This window comes from Myxine glutinosa, chromosome 6 (genome assembly GCF_964187855.1).
Source record: "Myxine glutinosa chromosome 6, kmMyxGlut1.1, whole genome shotgun sequence".
NCBI classification, from domain to species: Eukaryota; Metazoa; Chordata; class Myxini; order Myxiniformes; family Myxinidae; genus Myxine; species Myxine glutinosa.
Window position 1 is genome coordinate 100,563,456 of NC_136266.1, and position 22,264 is coordinate 100,585,719.

Below are 22,264 nucleotides of genomic sequence, written 5' to 3' on the forward strand. Positions count from 1 at the left end.
GTTGTCGATGGCAATATCAACTATTACTATAAAGAGAAGCATCCATCCTCCCATGTGTCACGCTTCATTCTAAACGCTTCATTCTGTTGTCGTAGAATAATAAAAATGGTTCCGTTCGAAAACGAAAGATTCATTTAATTAGATTAGGTAGAGCCATGTCTGTGCCACGTTTTTTTTTTGGTTTTTTTTGGGGTTTTTTTGGTGTACAGAGTCGAGGCTCGTGAAAGAGCTAACATTTATCAAACAAACAAAATCAAACAAACAAGCAAACAAAGTATATAAAAAGGGGAGCAGTCGACAAGATGGGGAGAGAAGGGGAGGAAGCACACAAACACAACATTTGAGAGCAGGGACATCGGGAGATGTTTTTGGAGGGAGAGGGCCTGGGGGGAGGCAGGACAGGTTTAAACCTCAACGTTACCATGTGAATGGATAATATTAGGTCGAGCCATGTCTGTTCCGTGTTCCCATGTCAATGAATACGATTAGAGCCGTGTCTGTCCCGTGTTCCCATGTGAATGGATAATATTAGGGACAGCCATGTCTGTTCCGTGTTCCCATGTCAATGAATAAGATTAGAGCCGTGTCTGTCCTGTGTTCCCATGTGAGTGAATAAGATTAGATAGAGCCGTGTCTGTCCCATGTTCCCATGTGAATGAATAATATTAGATCAAGCCATGTCTGTCCTATGTTCCCATGTGAATGAATATGATTAGATAGAGCCATGTCTGTCCCATGTTCCCATGTGAATGAATAATATTAGATCAAGCCATGTCTGTCCCGTGTTCCCATGTGAATGAATAAGATTAGATAGAGCAGTGTCTGTCCCGTGTTCCCATGCCAATGAATAATATTAGATCAAGCCATGTCTGTCCTATGTTCCCATGTGAATGAATATGATTAGATAGAGCCGTGTCTGTCCCATGTTCCCATGTGAATGAATAATATTAGATAGAGCCGTGTCTGTCCCATGTTCCCATGTGAATGGATAATATTAGGTCGAGCCATGTCTGTTCCGTGTTCCCATGTCAATGAATACGATTAGAGCCGTGTCTGTCCCGTGTTCCCATGTGAATGGATAATATTAGGGACAGCCATGTCTGTTCCGTGTTCCCATGTCAATGAATAAGATTAGAGCCGTGTCTGTCCCATGTTCCCATGTGAATGAATAATATTAGATCAAGCCATGTCTGTCCCGTGTTCCCATGTGAATGAATAATATTAGATAGAGCAGTGTCTGTCCCGTGTTCCCATGTGAATGAATAATATTAGATAGAGCAGTGTCTGTCCCGTGTTCCCATATGAATGAATAATATTAGATAGAGCCATGTCTGTTCCGTGTTCCCATGTGAATGAATAATATTAGATAGAGCTGTGTCTGTGCCGTGTTCCCATGTGAATGAATAATATTAGATAGAGCCGTGTCTGTCCCATGTTCCCATGTGAATGAATAATATTAGATAGAGCCATGTCTGTTCCGTGTTCCCATGTGAAAGAATAAGATTAGATAGAGCCGTGTCTGTCCCATGTTCCCATGTGAATGAATAATATTAGATAGAGCCGTGTCTGTTCCATGTTCCCATGTGAATGAATAATATTAGATAGAGCCATGTCTGTCCCATGTTCCCATGTGAATGAATATGATTACATAGAGCCGTGTCTGTCCCGTGTTTCCATGTGAGTGAACAATATTAGATAGAGCCGTGTCTGTCCCGTGTTCCCATGTGAATGAATAATATTAGATAGAGCTGTGTCTGTCCCGTGTTCCCATGTGAATGAATGAGATTAGATTGAGCTGTGTCTGTCCCGTGTTCCCATGTGAAAAAATAATATTAGATATAGCCGTGTCTGTCCCGTGTTCCCTTGTGAATTAATAATATTAGATATAGCCGTGTCTGTCCCATGTTCCCATGTGAATGAATAATATTAGATAGAGCCGTGTCTGTTCCATGTTCCCATGTGAATGAATAATATTAGATAGAGCCATGTCTGTCCCATGTTCCCATGTGAATGAATATGATTACATAGAGCCGTGTCTGTCCCGTGTTTCCATGTGAGTGAACAATATTAGATAGAGCCGTGTCTGTCCCGTGTTCCCATGTGAATGAATAATATTAGATAGAGCTGTGTCTGTCCCGTGTTCCCATGTGAATGAATGAGATTAGATTGAGCTGTGTCTGTCCCGTGTTCCCATGTGAAAAAATAATATTAGATATAGCCGTGTCTGTCCCGTGTTCCCTTGTGAATTAATAATATTAGATATAGCCGTGTCTGTCCCGTGTTCCCTTGTGAATTAATAATATTAGACAGAGCAGTGTCTGTCCCGTGTTTCCATGTGAATGCATATTATGATTAGATAGAGCCATGTCTGTCCCGTGTTCCCATGTGAATGAATAAGATTAGATAGAGCCATGTCTGTCCCATGTTCCCATGTGAATGAATAATATTAGATGGAGCCGTGTCTGTCCCGTTTTCCCATGCGAATGAATAATATTAGATAGAGCCGTGTCTGTCCCGTGTTCCCATGTAAAAGAATAAGATTAGAGAGAGCCATGTCTGTCCCGTGTTCCCATGTGAAAGAATAAGATTAGATAGATATAAGATAAGATCATTGTAATTCCGAGGAGGGGATTTATTATATATCTGTTACCTCAGTTTTGTCTATGTCTGTGTGTGTGTGTGTCTCTCTCTCTCTCTTCCGCCATTCCGCTCTCTGTGGTAATACACCTTTCGTTCATAAAAACCTGTATATGGTAATTCATCGTGGAGGTACGGGACTTTGACATTAAGCGCGAGTGAATTGGCTTTAAGTATCCGGTAATGGGCCGATTGGGAAACTTGCATTTTACGCGCATATGGGGCCGTTCAAAAATTCTTTAATGCTTTTTTTATTTTAGGGAGGCACTTCCTGGCTTGATTAAACCTTACAAAATATTTAACATGACCGAAACAAAGCCAATGGCAATCTGATGCAACAAGGCCGGACAGTGTAGAATCAGCAAAGGCCTACAGACCTATTGTGTTAGGCCCCCCAAAAAACCAAGATGTTTTGTCTCAATACTATGGGAGGTGGAGTGAAGCGACAGATGCAGCTGTCCGATACCAATGGGTGTACATTTCAAAAATCGACCCCAACAAGCATCCCACCAACAACAACAACAACAACAACAGCAATGCGAAGTTCTTGTATACCTTCGCAAGTAATAAAAATGATACCGTTGGAAAGCCAGTAATTGATTCACTTGGTTGGAAAGGTTATGGTCAATTTATCGTAATCACTTGTGTATAAGCCACACTTTTCCCCAGAAATATCTGATCAAAATGATAATTGGAATATAATTGAAATTCAGCATTGATTGTTTTTAAGACCTTCACTCTTTCATTCCTCCTTTTCCCGCCTCTGGAACAAACGCCCACACTCTCTTCAATCCCACTCCTCCCTCCAGATTTTCAAAACAGCTGTTCATCACCATCTCTTATCTTTCCCCATCCAAAACCTTGATCTTTTCTACCCCCATTAATACACCCAAATCCACCTCCTCCTTCAAAGGATCCTCCCCTCGTCCTCCAATACCATCGACCTCCTTCAAATTCAGTTTTCTTTCCTGAAAGTCCTTGTAGCATTCATCTTGATTATCCTATGTATCCCGCCCCAGCCCTCTCCCTTCCACAGATCTCCTGATGTCCCTGTTCCATACTGTTGTCGTGTTCCCGTCTCTCGCCCCCTCTTGTGTCCCGCTCCCTATTACATGTTCTATGTGTTAGCTCTTACATGAGCTTCGACTTAGTATACAATATGTATATATATATATCTGTGTATAAACCACATCCATAAATTACTCCCGCCAGGGAGTAATGCATTCGATAGTGTCCGTGTGTGTGTGTGTGTGTGTGTGTGTGTGTGTGTGTGTGTGTGTGTGTGTGTGTGTGTGTGTGTGTGTGCACGTATGTGTGTTTGTATGTTCGTGTGTTTGTGAACAAGATATCTGGAAAAGTTCTGAACGGATTTGGATGAAAGTTGGTGGGATTATTGCCCTTGGGATAAGGAAGAATTGATTAGTTTTTGGTGAAGCTCAGGATATTATTCTGGATCCAGGAATTTTTTACCATTGGAAGATAGGGCTCAGCAGCGGCCACCCACGGCGGGAGTATGCACTCTACTGAGTGGCGTTCTAGTTTTGAACTTTTTTGCCGATAAAATATGTGGTTAATATACCCGAAAATATGGTAAATATTTTTATACAAATGAGACACCCTACTCGTAGTGTGGAGTTTCTGCTATTTCTCTCAGTTACGGTTTGAGGGTCTCATAAAAATTGTGGGTCGCATAGCCCCTCGTTTTCTTGCAAGAATGCAGAGATGGCCTTGTAGATAACGATATGCTGAAAAACAAAATAACATTGCAGGAAAAAGAAAACACTCATATTTATCCTTGCAGTGTTGCCAATCATTAATTAATTAATTAATTGAAAGCAAATTTCTCTTCTGTTCTACATCCATTCTGTATTGTGACGTCATTTAAAATCAGTGCGCAATAAATACCAATCATTTTAACGACAGACTGTGCAGCTTTATTCCCACCATTAGCTACGTAACAGAGTTAATAATAACAACCAAACTTAAATTTAAATCTTCTCTAGAGCTTAGGCTCAGACTTTCACTTTAGTTTTGAACCAATCACATTCATTGTGACTCACAAAACCACACAGGCATACCTTGATGGTGTAGTTAAAGTCTTTGGCTGTTTTCATGAAACGTCTGAAGCCATCTGTGGGGTCTGTTGCGACAGTGATGACAAGAAGCTTGCTCTCTATAGGGAAGGTGGTGAAGGAATCGAGTACAAGTGGAGAAAGTTAAACTCTTTTTAAAATCCTAGTGCGAAAAAGAAGCAAAATAAAAAGGAGACGTGGCAAGTTACAGCACGGTGACCACGTGCCACATTAAAAGGTGATGGAATCACTGGAATGTAAGGGACAGTTCGAGTTAGGACAAGACCATGGGAGAAACAGAAAAATAAAAAAGTACAACTCAACTGAAGTGGAAACATTCAATTATTTGGAAAGAGCAATTGTAAACTGGAAATATTTTCAACACACACCAGTGTCATAAGAGTGTAATAACACAGGAACAGCGAAGCATCAACCAGCAAGGGACGTTTGTATCAGAATACATTTTTATGTTTAATAAGATTCAAAGGGTTAGAATATAAAATATACATATAACAATCACTACCAAAGGGAAATTAGGGGCTGGCACGATAGCTTAGAGGTACTGTTTGTGAAATTGTCTGAGCTGTCTGGCCTGGGGTCAAATCTTCACCCAGCTATAAACTGTCACCCTGGTGTTTCATCCATCACATGGCTGCTAAGTCGGAGGACACTTCAGGCAGCACCGGCGGCGTCGCTGGAAGTTAAAGATCCCACAGAGTGTAAGCCCCCCACAGGCACCCTGAGCAAACTACAAATTCCTGCCAGTTAAAGGTCAGACCTGGCCAGCCAGTTCATGAAAGGCTTGGGGGGCCCCAATAGTTCCCCCGGCCGACCATGCAGCCTTCAGGAAGGCGGGAATTATTAGAAACGTTAAAGAAGAGGGACGATCAAGAGGAAACAGACTCTCTGTTTAATCAAAGTACTTGTGTAGCTTCCAAGGAAAGAGGGCCAGATAACTTTGTGTGGTGCCACTATTATGCAGTAGTTACAATTTATAACTTTCATAAGTCATGGCTCGTCTCTGACAGAGTAAATCTATTCTCATAGTTATAGGAAACGAGCGGGGCCAGAGGAGGAGCGTTCATAGCTCACCGCTATAATACATCATGTGTAGTGTTATCTCTGATGTGTACAGTGGGGATTTGCCACTATCTAGAGCAGGGGTCGGCAACCTTAGGCACGCGTGCCACCATTGGCACGCGGCAGCGTAATCATTGGCACACTGGCGAAAGCAGTGCCCTCTCCGCTGCATGCCAAATCACTTCTTGAACAGCCATTGGCTGTTGCGCGTGTTGCACTATAATAGTATTCCGGTGTGATTGTGCAGGGTGATGAGGTAGATGGATCAGAGCAGAGTCACCATTCCAATTCCAAATTCTTTCACTGGAATAATAATCAAAGATGCACAACATGAGATGCCGGCCTGGCGCATTCAAACACAATATTCGCGGCAACAGGATGTGCTGTAAGAACAGTGGTGTTGTTCACAGCAGATGGTCCGAGGCTGCATCTCCACCACAGAACTCAAATAGACGTAGAAGAACTATGCCCGTTCACGACACACACACAGCGGTGGCCCCGCTCGCGCGCTCACGCCGCCATTTTAGTTAGCGCAAGAACTGAATAGGCGAACGTGTGCGCTAGCTAGGCCTAGTGGAAGTGGCTGAGTGGACGTGAATTTTTATATTGGACGGTGACACACACACACACATTATATATTGTATAATGGACTATATTCTATATTGTATAATGGACATTGTATAATGCACATTATATATTAATGTATATACATTGTATAATTATATTGTATATACTGTATATTGTATATATATATATTATATTGTATATTGTATATTGTATATTGTATATATATTATATTATATTGTATATATATTATATTGTATATATATTGTATATTGTATATATATTATATTGTATATGTATATATTGTATATTGTATATGTATACTATATGTATATGTATATATACTATATGTATATGTATACTATATGTATATATGTATATATGTATGTATATATGTATATATGTATATATGTATGTATATATGTATATATGTATATATGTATATATGTATATATATATGTATATATGTATATATGTATATATATATGTATATATGTATATATGTATATATATATATGTATATATGTATATATGTATATATGTATATATATATACATATATGTATATATATATACATATATGTATGTATAATGTATATATGTATATATACATGTATGTATAATGTATACATGTATGTATGTATAATGTATGTATACATGTATACATGTATGTATGTATACATGTATATGTATGTATGTATACATATACATATGTATATGTATACATACATGTATACATGTATGTATGTATACATATGTATACATGTATACATATACATATGTATGTATGTATACATGTATGTATGTATGTATGTATGTATACATGTATGTATAATGTATATATGTATATATGTATATATGTATATATGTATAATACATATATGTATATATATATACATATATGTATATATACATATATACATATGTATATATGTATATATGTATATATGTATATACTATATGTATACTATATGTATATGTACATATATGTATATGTATATGTATATATTGTATATGTATACATTGTATATGTATACTATGTATATTGTATATTGTATATTATATATTGTATATTGTATATGTATATATTGTTGCGGATATGGGATTTGGCCTCCATCCATATCCGCTTGTAAATATTCCCCTATTTCCCCAATACTCCCCAACTATCCCCAATCCCCCATTCCCTAGTCCCATTGTCTGTAAACAACACTCTGTAGCCCCGACCTTCCCCTTTTTCCCCCATTAAATGTCGTGCCCAGGTTCACCGCATCTCACGTAGACAACTATAGGACATCTTGCTAGTTATTCTTAGTCTATGTCAGTTAAGGACTCGTTTCCATTAATTCTGACTCTTCGTTGCACCAGAATGTGATTGTATGGCACCATTAGTAAGTTTAGGACCTCCCAATACCTCCCCGCATCTCTTCCTCATGAAACAACAACACCAACAACAACAACAGCGGCACGGGGAGTGCGCGTCCTCACTCCGGCTTGGTTAGCCGCCATTGACCATGTGCTCCGACGGGGTTACCACACAGGGGCTCACTGTCAGCTCCTCGTCAAGGGCGGTAGCCCGGTAACCCCCCGCACCCAATAAGAAGCGGCGGACCGATTCCATCTGGGGCGGAGCTAACGAGCCGAGGGCGTGTCACTCCCCGCTGGACATGCGCAGGAAGACGGAGGTGACGTCAGATGTGCCTCAGCTACGAAGAAGAAAGGACGCCACCTCCTAGCGCTGACAGATACCTCCCGCCTCTCTGGACCGGACCGGGTCGATTCTGCCCCTGAGCCAAGGTGCACCTTGAGCCATCGACTGCCTGCCCTTCCTTGCCAGCAATCCCTGTGTGAGTCAGTCTTGTCCCGTTTGTCTGTGGTCTGTCGGGGCTAAGATAAGACCGTGTATAAGTGCCCATCTTTCTGTGCTGTACCTCTGTGCCGTGTAATCTAAACGTTCTGCATAACCATATTATATCCTCCTCCGGAGGTCTTGAGAACTGTACCCCTGGTGTCGTGTCATTTAACCCAGCCGTTGTGTCCTTTCCTTCATTGATCTAGCGTAGCACGATTCGGCCAACGTTCGAGTGTAATCGGGTAACTTGTGCGAACACGGCGGCCATTCCGCTCGGCCCATCATAACATCTAAGTCGTGTCCGTAACAATTGGTGTCGGGAAGTGGGATCGGTCCCGGAGCGCGTTCCACGCGCTCGAAATTATAACAGCGAAATTTAATTGTGTTTTACAAAAAAAATAAAAACCCGAATTTTGAAAGTCGCGCTATGGCAGACCAAGACGGCTGGGTTCCGGTAGAGGAGAGTGAGGCAGGGTCGATCCAGGACCAAATTGAGGGACATGAGGAGAGCGAAGCAGTGAGGGTAGCATGGTCGCAAAATGGCGTCGTCGCGCACGAGGTTATGGGCGCGCAAAATGGCGCCTCGCACATGGCCACGGCGACCGCGCCCGCGACCGTGGTAGCGCCACCGGTGGATTTGAACCTTTTTTTAATGCAAATGAAGGCCCTTATGGACAAGAATAATGAAGAAATGAAAAACAGTATGGGGGCAATGAGGGACGAATTGGGGGTCATGGGGGGCGAAATGGGGTCCAATAGCGAGAAATTGAGGGAGGACATGGGGGCCCAGATCGGAGGGTTAGGGAGTAGAATAGAGGGATTAGGAAACAAATTTGAGGGATTAGACAATAGATTAGGGGAAATACAGGAGGGGTTAATGGGGGTAGAAAACAGAATGGCCGCTCAAGAGAATCAAATGGAAGGGATGCAAAAGGGGTTAGAGGGGTTAGAAAACAGTATGGAAGGCAAATTGAGGGACATGAGGGACCAAGCGGAAAGGGAAGTTAACCAAATGGGGCAGCAGATAGAGGGGGTCAGAATGGGGGTAGAAACCAAACTGGATGCTCACAGGGAGGAAATGGAGCAGATGAGGGTGGCATCTGGGCAGGAGATGCAAGTGATGGGAGAAGAGATCAGAAGAGGTGTGAGTGAGGAGGTCGGAGGAGTGCGCGAGGAGGTGAGGCACTGTAAGGAGCGCATGGAGAAGGAGGTGAGAAAGGGGACTGTAAAATTGCAAGGGGGTATAGAGGAGTTGACGCTGGGAGTAGAACAACTGACAGTGGGACAAAAGGAGTTGGGGGACCAGGTAAAGAAGAACACAGCGGTAATAGAGGGTTTAAAATCGACACAGAAGGAGATGAAAAAGGACGTAGGGGTAATTAAAAAAGAGTGTCAGACGGTACATGAGGACCTGACGAGGAAAATGGACAAGGTGGTAGAGGTGATGGAGGTTAAAGAGCGGGAGGTGCGGGAGCACATAGAAAAAAATTAAGTGGAGTTAGAGGAAGAACTTAAAGGGGCGCACGAGGAGATGAAGGAGGTGAAGCAGAAATTAGAAGAAGTGGAAGAAGGGGTGAGCGAAATTAAGAAGCGACGGAGAGAGGATAAGAAAGAGATAAAGGAGGAAGTAAAAGAATTGGTCCAAAGTCTGTGTTTGGATCGTGATGATGTGCTCATTAACCGGATGAGGGATTCGCAGGTGATGGAGGAGAAGCGAAGAGGAAGAGGACCCGGGGTAAGTGGTGACCAATATGGTCGTGCGTATGATGCGCCAGGGGATTTAAGGAGCTTGGGGGTCGAGATGGACCCGGGTGTTCGTGAGAGGCCGTTGGTGAAGTGTGCGACAGGTCTGGTGTGCGAAAAAGGAGGTGTGCGAGAAAGTCCGATTCTGGGGTGTGTGAGGAAAAAGTGCGTGCCAAGGAGTGAGGGTGCTGGCGAGAGTGAGTCGGTCGTAGCGCGTGTGCGAGGGAGCACATGGAAGCGCGGTGTGGTAAGTGTTACAGAGGGTGTGACGGGAGAGTGTGCGCAAGAGTGTGCGCGAGAAAGGTGTGTGACGGACAGGTGCATGGGGAAAGAGTGCGCTGTCAAAGGCAAGGAAGAATGCACGCCTGTGGTGAGTGTTACAGAGGATGTAACGGGAGAGTGTGCGCGAGAAAGGTGTGTAACGGACGGGTGCATGAGGAAAGAGTGTGCCGTCGAGAGTAAGGGTGAGTGCGCTGTCAAGAATGGAGGTGGAAGTAGTGAGAGTGACACGGAGCGTGAGTTGGTTATGACAGGTGAGCGAGGATGTACACCTGGAATGGAAGGATGCACACCTGGAATGGTAGAGCGTGAGTGGGAATGCACGCTGGAATTGGTAGTGAGGCACGTGGTTGGGTGTGCGGGTGAGAGCACACCTGTGATTGTCACAAAGGAGGTGACCGAGAAAGGGGCACGAAGAGGTGTGTTGGTGAGGTGTGCGAGCGACGAATGTGTGCCAAGGTGTTCGGTGGTCAGGTGTGTGACCAAGTCGGTGAGCGGAATGAGTGTACCGAGGTGTGTAAGGAAAGGTACGAGGAGTATGGGAACAGCTGGAGGTATGAGCAAGAAAGGGGTAGCGTATGCGCGTAAGCATCCAGGTGAGGCATCGACGGTAACCAGGTTAGAGGTTAGAACGACGTATAGCCGAATCGGGCCCTCGGTGCGCGTCGGGCAGCTTCGCGTGCCGCGAGGACCAGCGGGGATCCGAACCACGGCAGTTTCGAAAGAACCGCCGTACGCGATCCACGCTGGGCCTCGCTTTGAACGGCCGCGTCCGTGCTCCACTAGGCAGAGCTGGCAGCCCGATAGGAAGGGTCGTCATGGCGACCACTTTTTGTTGAGACGTGCCGGCAGGTCGAGATCGGGACATTGGATGGCTCCACGCCGAGGTGGTGCGTGGGATCTCGGCCCGGGTAAACCTCCTACCCTGCACCGAATGCGGGACGTATCCAGCCGCTGGCACCACACAACCCGCATTCATGGCTTGGCTTTACGAAGCCGGGCTTTGGACAGGAATTGGCGCACCGAGAGGCATTAGTGAGTAGACTGGGTGATGAGGATAGTGTTTTGGACCCAAAATTAGAAAAAAAACAAAATTTGATGATTGGCAAAGGATTGGCAGTAATGATTGGCAGATGATGAGTAGTGATTGGCAAAAAAAAATTTGATTTGTTGAAATTTGATGTGCAAAATTGGTAGTGGGAGATGCCCGATGTGGTGGGATGGCAACTCTGTCATCCCTCACAACGGGGGGCAAATGCGCAATAGATTATGGGGTGTATGGCAGTGGAAACTAGCCCGGGTGGGTTAGGATATTCTGTGTAGGGCCCTAGAAGATGACATTAGGTAACGTTAAGTTTAGTTAGTGACTGATACCTGTAGTGGGGACGCAGGTAGTTTAGTGTGGATGATAATGACGTGGGAGCGCAATAGTTTAAAGGGGCGACTGGGAAGCGCAAGTTTCAGAGGGGAGTAGTTAGATGAGATGATGCTGTGTGAGAGCTGGACAGGTGTGTGGAGCAGTGTATGAGTAGTGAGTGTTGTGGATCAGCGCGAATGCGCTTGGAGAGAGAAGGGTGCAGGTGGCACCAGGTGTGAGAGCACAGGTGTGCAAGTGCAGGTGTGTGGAATACATGGAGTGAGAATGGTGGAAATTGTGGAGTGGAGTGGATGGTGCGAAGGTGTGAATGGGGGAAGAGTGGACCCCCATCACGGATACCCGGGGCGGGTAGTGTAAGTGTTAGGTAGAGGGTATAGGTAAATTGTGGTTGGATATTGGCATTTGTGGTGCGGTTGCAGAATGGTATTGTGGATGGGTGCATTAGTGTTGTGGAAATGGCTGGGCGTGTAGCCTGTTAGTGTGTGTAGTTGGTTTGGGCACTCCACCACTGTGAGGATGTCGGCCAGGTGAGGCCGCAGGTGGGCTCTGGGAGCCGGTAGAGTTGTGGATGGGGCCCGAGGATCCGGAGGACGGACCCGGGTAGCCCAGTGCCAGAGAGGGCACCGAGTGGGGAGAGCGCCAGAGGGCCTTCCCCAGGTAGATAGGTTAGGGTAAGGAGCAGGTAAGCTCGGAGGCAACTGCAGTGGTGGAGGTGTGCAGGTGGGTAGACCTGCTGGGAGAGCTACACGTCACAGCCCAGAAATTGTGCGAGGGCACCGGGAGATGAATCGGGGGAGTGAGACCCCAAATTGAAAAGCACCACAGTTTTTGTCAATGGGAATTGGTTTTTAGAACCCATAGTGTAAGAGGGCCAATGGTTTGGCAGGAGAAAGACCCCGGGTAATGTAAAGTTGTTAAAGTCATTTAGGAAATAGTTAGGATTGATGAACCTGTCGCACCATACGCAGCCACTTACCTGAGGTGATGATGATGACTCCACACCTGTGTTCCTTTGTTTTGTGTTGCAGGAAATGAGAATTGCTGTTGGGTTTATGAGACGCATCACGACGTGGATGAGACATTGGGGTGATTCCATCTCTCCCTCCTTAGGAGGGACTGATGATGAATTGGTGATGGCAAATTTTGATGTTGAGTTGGAGATGGCAAATTTTGATGAGAGTTGCAAATGGCAAATTTGATTGGTTAGGAGGGAGAGAAGACGAATTTGGTTTATGGGAGGAACGGGGAAGACAGTAGGGACGTTTGTTGATTTGTAAAGTAGATGTTTATGGGTAGTGTTGTGTTTTGTGGATACAGTAAGGGGTAAGGGAGGGGCAATGTAGGTTACCTGGTGGGGGGAGGGGGGGCGTACGGTAGGAACGTACCTGTCTCACCTGGTTCCCATGTGCCCCCAGTGTGCATTACCTTATATTGCGTGCACTTTTGCGCCCTTACCACCTTACTCACTTGTCTTCTTCTTTTGTCTCCCACCTCCGAGGATCTGGCTTTGGGGCAGAGAGAGAGGAGAGAGAGGTGCTGGCTCCGCAGTTGTGGGCCTGCACTTTCGCTGCTTGCTGCCTGGATCGATACACCATATGGACCGCAATTTTTGTGGGCGCCCACAATGGACCGCAGTTCTTTTGTGGGCAAGCACCACCCGTTGATGGACCTCTGGGTCAACGTGGCACCTATGCCATAGAGGTGAACCATTATAGTTGGCCCCCTGACGGCCACAATACAGAAATGGACGCGGTTGGTGCCTTTCTTTATTTTTGAAAGAAGCCAGAAGGCCAAGTGCTCCATGAAGGCAAGACCAGCGGCAGAACATCGGCCGGCTGCGACACCACCGGTGGCTATGAACACTTTATTGGTGCACCGGATGGTGCTGACTGTGTGATGGGGTGGTGCTTTTGGTGCTTGGATGGGGTGCTCTGCACATTATTAAAGGCCGTAGGGCCACAGAGCACTCGTGGGTTGGTGTATCGATGCTGGCATGCGTGCTCTCTCTATGCATAACATCTGCATGTGTTCCTCCAAAAACAGGTCCTGGATCGTAGTGTAAATATCAGTGTAGTCATGTGTAAATAATGCTCCCTACCGGCTGTATGTTTAGTTTGAGAATTCTTTCCGCGATTCGGTTATCCTGTGGGTGTGTTTCTGTGAGGAGAAGGGTGCAACGTCGCAGGGGGACATATTTACTCATTTGTGAACATCTGTAAAACTCTCGCACTCAGGGTAGAGTTAATAGTAGAGGGAACTACATCTGAGTGCCACACTAAAGTAGGTAAAAATTTATCGGGTCGGGACGCCCCGAAGTAGAGAAGGGTGCAATGTTGCGGATATGGGATTTGGCCTCCATCCATATCCGCTTGTAAATATTCCCCTATTTCCCCAATACTCCCCAACTATCCCCAATCCCCCATTCCCTAGTCCCATTGTCTGTAAACAACACTCTGTAGCCCCGACCTTCCCCTTTTTCCCCCATTAAATGTCGTGCCCAGGTTCACCGCATCTCACGTAGACAACTATAGGACATCTTGCTAGTTATTCTTAGTCTATGTCAGTTAAGGACTCGTTTCCATTAATTCTGACTCTTCGTTGCACCAGAATGTGATTGTATGGCACCATTAGTAAGTTTAGGACCTCCCAATACCTCCCCGCATCTCTTCCTCATGAAACAACAACACCAACAACAACAACAGCGGCGCGGGGAGTGCGCGTCCTCACTCCGGCTTGGTTAGCCGCCATTGACCATGTGCTCCGACGGGGTTACCACACAGGGGCTCACTGTCAGCTCCTCGTCAAGGGCGGAGCCCGGTAACCCCCCGCACCCAATAAGAAGCGGCAGACCGATTCCATCTGGGGCGGAGCTAACGAGCCGAGGGCGTGTCAATCCCCGCTGGACATGCGCAGGAAGACGGAGGTGACGTCAGATGCGCCTCAGCTACGAAGAAGAAAGGACGCCACCTCCTAGCGCTGAGAGATACCTCCCGCCTCTCTGGACCGGACCGGGTCGATTCTGCCCCCGAGCCAAGGTGCACCTTGAGCCATCGACTGCCTGCCCTTCCTTGCCAGCAATCCCTGTGTGAGTCAGTCTTGTCCCGTTTGTCTGTGGTCTGTCGGGTCTAAGATAAGACCGTGTATAAGTGCCCATCTTTCTGTGCTGTACCTCTGTGCCGTGTAATCTAAACGTTCTGCATAACCATAGTATATCCTCCTCCGGAGGTCTTGAGAACTGTACCCCTGGTGTCGTGTCATTTAACCCAGCCGTTGTGTCCTTTCCTTCATTGATCTAGCGTAGCGCGATTCGGCCAACGTTCGAGTGTAATCGGGTAACTTGTGCAAACACGGCGGCCATTCCGCTCGGCCCATCATAACATCTAAGTCGTGTCCGTAACAATATTGTATATTGTATATGTATTATATTGTATATGTATATATTGTATATGTATATATATATATTGTATATATATTGTATATATATTGTATATATATATATATATATATATATATTATATTGTATATATATTATATTATATTATATTATATATATTATATTATAAATTATATTGTATATTGTATATATATATATTGTATATATAATTGGACATTATACATTGTATAATGGACATTATATATTGTATAATGGACTATATTGTATAATGGACTATATTGTATAATGGACTATATTCACTATATATTGTATAGTGAATTTTTATATTGGACGGTGACACACACACACACACACATTATATATTGGACGGTGACACACACACACACAAACACACACACACACACAAACACACACAAACTAACAGATGGGACTACATAAACGAAAAACTACATCTGTGCATAACGTGAAAGTTTAACTAGAGTTTGGCGAGTAAACTCTTCATAATTAAGAAAAATAAATTACTTACCTGTGGAATGTTTTCCCAGAACCTTTCACAAGTCGATTTGTACAGTTTATTGCAGCACAAGAAGGCATATTGCTGATATTTGTTGAACATTCACACTGCTCATGTTAACAATAGGCCTATCTGTACGCAGAAAGCGGAGGTGTCTTGCGCTAACTAAAATGGCTGCCGCGTTGCGGCGGAGGGGCCACACAGCGGCCTGCATAGTTCTTCTACGTCTATTTGAGTTCTGTGATCTCCACTCATTATTATTATTCGGACTGGTTTCTGAGTTTTAATATTAATCTCATCATTATTCTGAATTGTATAATAATCGTAGATATAAAATAGGAGATGTAGCCTTGTTGCCTTCCGATACGCCGTTCATGGCAACCTGAGGTGCTGTAAGAGCAACTGTTGTTAACATCCGGTGGTCAGCGGTTGCATCTCCACTCTTTATCATTCAGGCTGCCTTCTGCGTTTTAATATTAATCTCGTCATTATTTTGAGTTTTTTTTATGGGGTGGTAGTAATGAAAATGGGGGTAGTAGTTTTTCTCGTAACACGCGGCCTGTCTTATTTAGTTTGATTGACGGTACGGCCTCCCGCTCACATTTACCACAGGAATTGCAGTGAAGCGGTTCAGGTTCGGTAAAAAAAACCACCTTTAGAGGCCATTTTTCCCCGCAAGCGGGGGTTGGCCTTTTTCGGGGACCGTGGTTGTTGTTGTTTTTTGGTCCCCTTTTTGAAGCAATGTTTTACGGCTGGATGCCCTTCCTGCCGCCAACCCTGTTTGTCGCCTTTTTACGACACACAGGGAATTACCAGTGAACTGGTACTCAAGGTTCGGTAGATGTTCGGTAAATGTTTCTTTAAAATGTTGTTGCAATGCATATGGCCTATATGGATGGAATAAAATTCCATGTCTGTTGGAAATATTTTTTTGATGTGGTGTCATAATTAAACTTAATGTTGAACTTAATGTTGATATGGCACACGAATTAACAAGAACATTTCAAACTGGCACTTCATGTCAAAAAGGTTGCCGACCCCTGATCTAGAGTCTAGACCCACTGTAGCAGAATTGCGATTGTTGATTTTCACAATAGTGTATCTTCTTATTTGTTCGGATGCAGCACAAGGCTGCTGGGTAGCATCATTGGCTGGGGGTGTAGCTGCACCGCCGATGCAATGCCACCTGCTGGTCAGGGTAGGATTTGCAATTTGGCCAGGGTGCCGGCAATAGATCGCCTACTCTTCGCCAAGGACACCGTGGGATTTTTAACATCCACCAACTATTGCCGGCAGCCTGGACACCCATTTAACATCCATCCGAGGGACGGCACGCACATTGATGAATCACCCTGCATGTGAAAGAGCGGGCAGCTTCGAGGCGACGAGTGTGCGTCCGTTGAGGCCATCCTGCCAGCCCAATAGTGCATCGAAACAACCATAAAGTTATTTCTCTATTTCTTTCTTATAACAAATGTATTCTATTAATGCAATAAAATAATGTCTGTTTGTTACTTGCCGGAAAAGATTCCGGCAAGTATGTTGATCGGTTGGTTTGTCTGTTTGTCTGTCTGTCTGTCTCTGTTTGTCTGTCTATTTGTCTGTCTGTTTGTTCGCAGTACTACGTCTACACCCTTGCACGTAGAATCGCCAAACTTTACAAACATATTTGTCTTGCCCTGGAATAGACTGTGCCCAATGTTTAACTCTCTCGGCCCAAGGCCTCCATTATGACGTCATAATTCGATAATTCGACAAGTACAAAACTTCATCCAATCAAGATGCAATTTCTTGAGCGCCATGTCGGCATAAACTGGTGGAGAAAACAAATAATGATGACGTCATCGGTCACGTGGTTCGGCCGCCATCTTGGAAAAACCGAAAAACTTTGCACCTCTATATCTCCAAAAGTGCTGAATAGAAAAAATTGAGACATGGCTCATTGTAAAGAACTCTCCATGGGGAATAAAATATGTTAATGATGATGTCATAGGTGCCTCCATTATGACGTCACAATTCGACAAGTACAAAACTTCATCTGATCAAGATTAAAGTTCTTGAGCATAATCTAGGAATAAATTAGTTCAGAAAACAAATAATGATGACGTCATCGGTCACGTGGTTCGGCCGCCATATTTGTCCAACATGGCCGATAAAAAAGAACATTCCGGCAAGTCCTCGGTCTCTGACCGATTTTTCATTTGATTGTTTGTGGGATGAAATGCGTTTAAACTTGGTGGTTGTACTCAGGGTGTACGTGGGAACGTTCCCAAATAGGAATGATAATCTCCAACTTAAAGTTGCCCCCACCACCCCGGCCCCTTGCTACTCCTGTTGGGTTTGGGTGTCTCTAGTACTATGCAAGTTGGTTTAAAATAACTTTTAAATGAATTATGAAGCAAGTTTTCTGAACAGTTATCTTTACGACTATGACTATCATCAATATTATGTACCATGCTCTATACAGTGTCGGTTCTGCCAAAGCAGTTTGCCGGTGAGGGGTTAAAATCCTGGACAGGTTGCCCCTCGTCAAACGCAGGATACTCTACTGAAGGTCTAGGAATTTGGAATTGGGTCAGGGTGCTGGCGATAACTAGCCTAGTCTTTGCCCAGGGACACCGTGACATTTTCAATGTCTATCAACTAATGCCAGGAGATGGGACATCCCGCTTAATGTCCATCCAAGGAATACGTACCCATTGATAAATTGCCTTGCCGGCAAAAAATCAGGGTGGCAGTTTATAGCTGGGTCGAGATTCAAACCCAGGCAAGATAGCCCAGAAGCAAGTGTGCATAACTCGAGGTTATCGTGTCAGCCCATATCTTTAATTGGTCAAATTTACAAGTTGATACATTCTAAAAACTATGACAACATCAGACTACTTAAGAAGTTTAATTTTTTTTTTTTTTTTAAATTTAAACTATGTCTTAGAAAAAAAAACCAATATCTATGTTTTTTAAATACTTGGGAAATGTTTACAAAACAAACTTTTTCAAAATACAAAACAATGTTCTAATCACGTGTTTTTTTTTCTTTTTCTTTTCGTGAAGCCACTGTTTTCAGAACCTACAGTAGATGCAGACCCAAGATGCAAGTCTTGGAGACTTGGTGTTTCACTTCAGAGTCCCAGATGATTTTAGCCCACCCGAAAGTCCACGATACCCAACTAGGCAATTTCTGCTGAATCTACATTTCCCCTCAGGTCATGAGTTCTTGTGGCCATAAAACACGTCGATGAGACGCTTTCCTCCCAGAACCCAAACATTCATTCATTTAATAATTCATTCATTCAATAATTATTTTAATAATTCACTCAATAATTCGTTCATTCACTAATTTGTACACTCATTAATTCGTTCATTCATTCAATATTTTATTCATTCATTCAATAATTAATTAAATAGTGCGTTCATTCATTCATTCAATAATTAATTCAAAAATTCGTTCGTTCACTCAGTACTTCATTCAATAATTAATTAATGCTCTTAGACCTTCACAGATCCTCCACTAAAGACAAGTGGTCCCGAGGTGGTCCCGAGTTACACGAGGCATTTGTAAAGCATAAAGCCATAAAGGGATGCACGACCCAAGAAAGACCCGCGTCTGTTAGGCTCGAAACAGTAGACCATGAATGGAGAGATCCCACATGAAAAGGATAGTAAAGTAAATAAATATAGCTCTGGGAAGCGGAGTGGAGATGGAGGAAAAGGCAAGACAGGAAGACGTGACAATCGTATCTATGACGTACATGCAGGAAAAGGACAAGAAAGTGAGAATGGAGAGACGAGCAGACAGACCAGACGGACGCACAGACTGACCGGGATCACCGTGCGCAGACTCGGAGCGAGCGCGAGCCGCACATGCGGACAGCGTGAGGATGACGATGGCGAGGAATCGAGGAGCGTCCATTTCAGGAAGACAGCAGCGAGGATACGGCTTTGGGAATGGGGAAAGAGAGGGGGGCGGAGACGGGAAGAACGGTACAAACTTTTGGGGGCGCGAGAAGGTAACCTCACGAGAGTTATAAAGATGGACAATCGTTACAGCTGTTCGGGTAAATATCGGGGTTTATTTGGGAGCTCTTAGAAATCCAAGAATATATGGCGGACCGAGATTAGAGTGGAGTCAAAAAACAACAACTTGATCGCGATGGGAATATTCGCACCAGCTGTAGGGGAAGAGCGGAATGTTGTGAAAAACGTGGCAAAGTGCCTTTGGGTCTGGCTTCGGGCTGATAGATGTAACAAAAATAAGAGGAATAGCAATAGGAGGTGTAATTATTAATTTAAAACGTTTGGTATAGATCTCGCATAAAGATTAGAATGCTTTGTAAAGTTATAATAAACAGAAAGCCTCATGGGATCAGGAACTCTAGTCATTGGCTGGGTGGGAGTAGTGGGCGGGGCTTGGCTGGGGAGGGGCGGGCATAAAGTGCAGAATCGAAAGAATCCCGTCTTGCTGACAGGTGCGCGTAGTCTGCCGTCTCCGTGGACGGTGGGTGGACCTGATGCTGAAATTAGTGGTTTAATCATAACGGACTCGAATAAACTTTCACAACTTTTCTCAACTCGTCATGTGTATCTACCATATAAAACTGTCTAAAACTGTGTGTGTGTGTGTGTGTGTGTGTGTGTGTGTGTGTGTGTGTGTGTGTGTGTGTGTGTGTGTGTGTGTGTGTGTGTGTGTGTGTGTGTGTGTGTGTGTGTGTGTGTGTGTGTGTGTGTGTGCGTGTCTGTCTGCGTGTCTCTGTCCCCCTCATAAGGCTAGGTTTACAGGCTTTGAGTAGTGCTATTGGAGGGATTTGAGTGTGGGGTTTAAATGGGCAATCTTTGAACACGACTGTGTGTCCACCTGTTAAAAGACCTAAAATACCCAAAGACCCAAAATACCCTTTAGACTGTTAAAGACACAAAAGATAATGAAGATCCAGAAGACTCCAAGGACCCAGAATATCCCAAGGACTCTGAAGACCCGAAATACCCCAAAGACCCAAAAGACTGAAAACACCCTGAAGACCCAAACAACCCCAAGTACCCAAATGACAAAGAGGACCCAAAAGACCCAAAGGACTCAGAAGACCCCCAAAGACTATGAAGATCCAAAATACCCCAAGATCCAAAAGACCCTGAAGACTGTTAAAGACCAAAAATACCCCAAAATACCCAAAATACCCCTGAAGACCCAAAAGACTCCAAGGACACAAAACACTGAAAAGACCCTAAAGACCCAAAATTTTGGTAAGACCCAAAAACCCAAAATACCCGAAGGCCCAAAATACCCTGTAGACTGTTAAAGACCCAAAATACAGAAAAGTCCTTGAAGACCCAATGGACCCCAAAGACCCAAAAGACCCTGAAGACCATTAAAGACCAAAAAACCCAAAAGACAATGAAGACCTCAAATTCCCCAAAGACCCATAAAGACCCCGAAGACCGAAAACACACCAAATACCCTTAAAGACCCTGAAGACCCAAAATACCCCAAAGACCCTTATATATCCAAAATACCCCAAAGACCCAGAAGACCCTTAAAAACCTCAAGGACCCAAAATATCCCAAAGACCCTTAAAGACCCAGAAGACCGAAAAGACCCAAAATATCAAAAAGACTCAAAAAACCAAAAGTCCCAGAAGACCCAAAATACCGAAGAGACCATGAGGACCCCAGAGATCCAAAATATCCCAAAGACCCTTGAAGACCCAAAACACCCCAAAGACAAAAAAAAAATTGAAAAGACCCAGAAGACCAAAAAGTTCCTGAAAACCCAAAATACCCCGAAGACCCTTAACGACCCCACAGAACCAAACAATCCAAAACACCAAAAAGACCCCAAAGACACTTAAATACCCCGAGGACCCAGTGGAATCCAAACACCCAAATTACCCCAAAGACCGAAAATACCCCAAAGACCTAGATAACTGGAAAGACCCGAGGACCCCAAAGATCCAGAGGACCCAAAAGACTCAAATGAGCGAAAATACCCCGAATACACAAATTAACCAGAAGATCCCAAGGATGCAAAAGAGCTTGAGCACCCAAAATACCTAAATTAACCAGAGGACCCAAAAGAACCTTAAGACTCTGAAACCCAAAAGAAGAGTAATTATGTCTCTTACATTGGAATTGTAGATGGTGGCTTGCAAACCGAGCCTCAAGGTCGGTGTACGGAAGCGGTTTTGTTTTTAATTACAATAAATACACGGCGTAGGGAGGTGAAATTCTCTGAATGTGACGTGTAAAGTGCGCAGAGTAAACCGAGTTTTCATTTACGTCTGTCGGATGTCAATCCAAAACACCAAAAAGACCCTTAAAGACCCGGAGGACCCCAAAAACTCAAATGACCCAAAAGACCCTGAGGACCCAAATGACCCAGAGGCCTCCAAAGTCCCAAAATAAGAGTAATTATGTCTCTTACATTGGAATTGTAGACGGTGGCTTGCAAACTGAGCCTCAAGGTCGGTGTATGCGGTTTTCAAAAATCACAAAAAATACAAGGCACAGGAGATGACATTCGCTGAATGTGACGTGCAAAGTGCGCAGAGTAAATTGAGTATCCATTTTCGTCTGGAGGATGTCTAATAAATAAAGAAGCTATAAGCACACCTGACACGAGGCCCAGGCTTCAGTCTTTGGCACACTCATGCGGCTGCACCATCAAATAAACTATTCCAACCCGTCATTTTTGATGGACTTCATACAAGTTATAATATCATACCGTATCAGGATAAGGTGATGGGCTTTATACTGGTTATAAT

General features: G+C 44.2%; 1 protein-coding gene across 1 annotated transcript in view; it reads right to left on the bottom strand.

Moving 5' to 3' along the window:
- LOC137430115 (procollagen-lysine,2-oxoglutarate 5-dioxygenase 2) overlaps window positions 1-19,683 on the bottom strand; it is a 56,218-nt gene extending 36,535 nt beyond the window's left edge. Inside the window, exons 1-2 of the mRNA XM_068120681.2 lie at window positions 19,329-19,683; window positions 4,716-4,810 (exon numbers count right to left, since the gene is read on the bottom strand). Coding sequence (XP_067976782.1) covers window positions 4,716-4,810; window positions 19,329-19,419 — 186 coding nt within the window. The 5' untranslated portion in view covers window positions 19,420-19,683. The remainder of the gene's footprint in view (window positions 1-4,715; window positions 4,811-19,328) is intronic.
- Window positions 19,684-22,264: the final 2,581 nt, after the last annotated feature.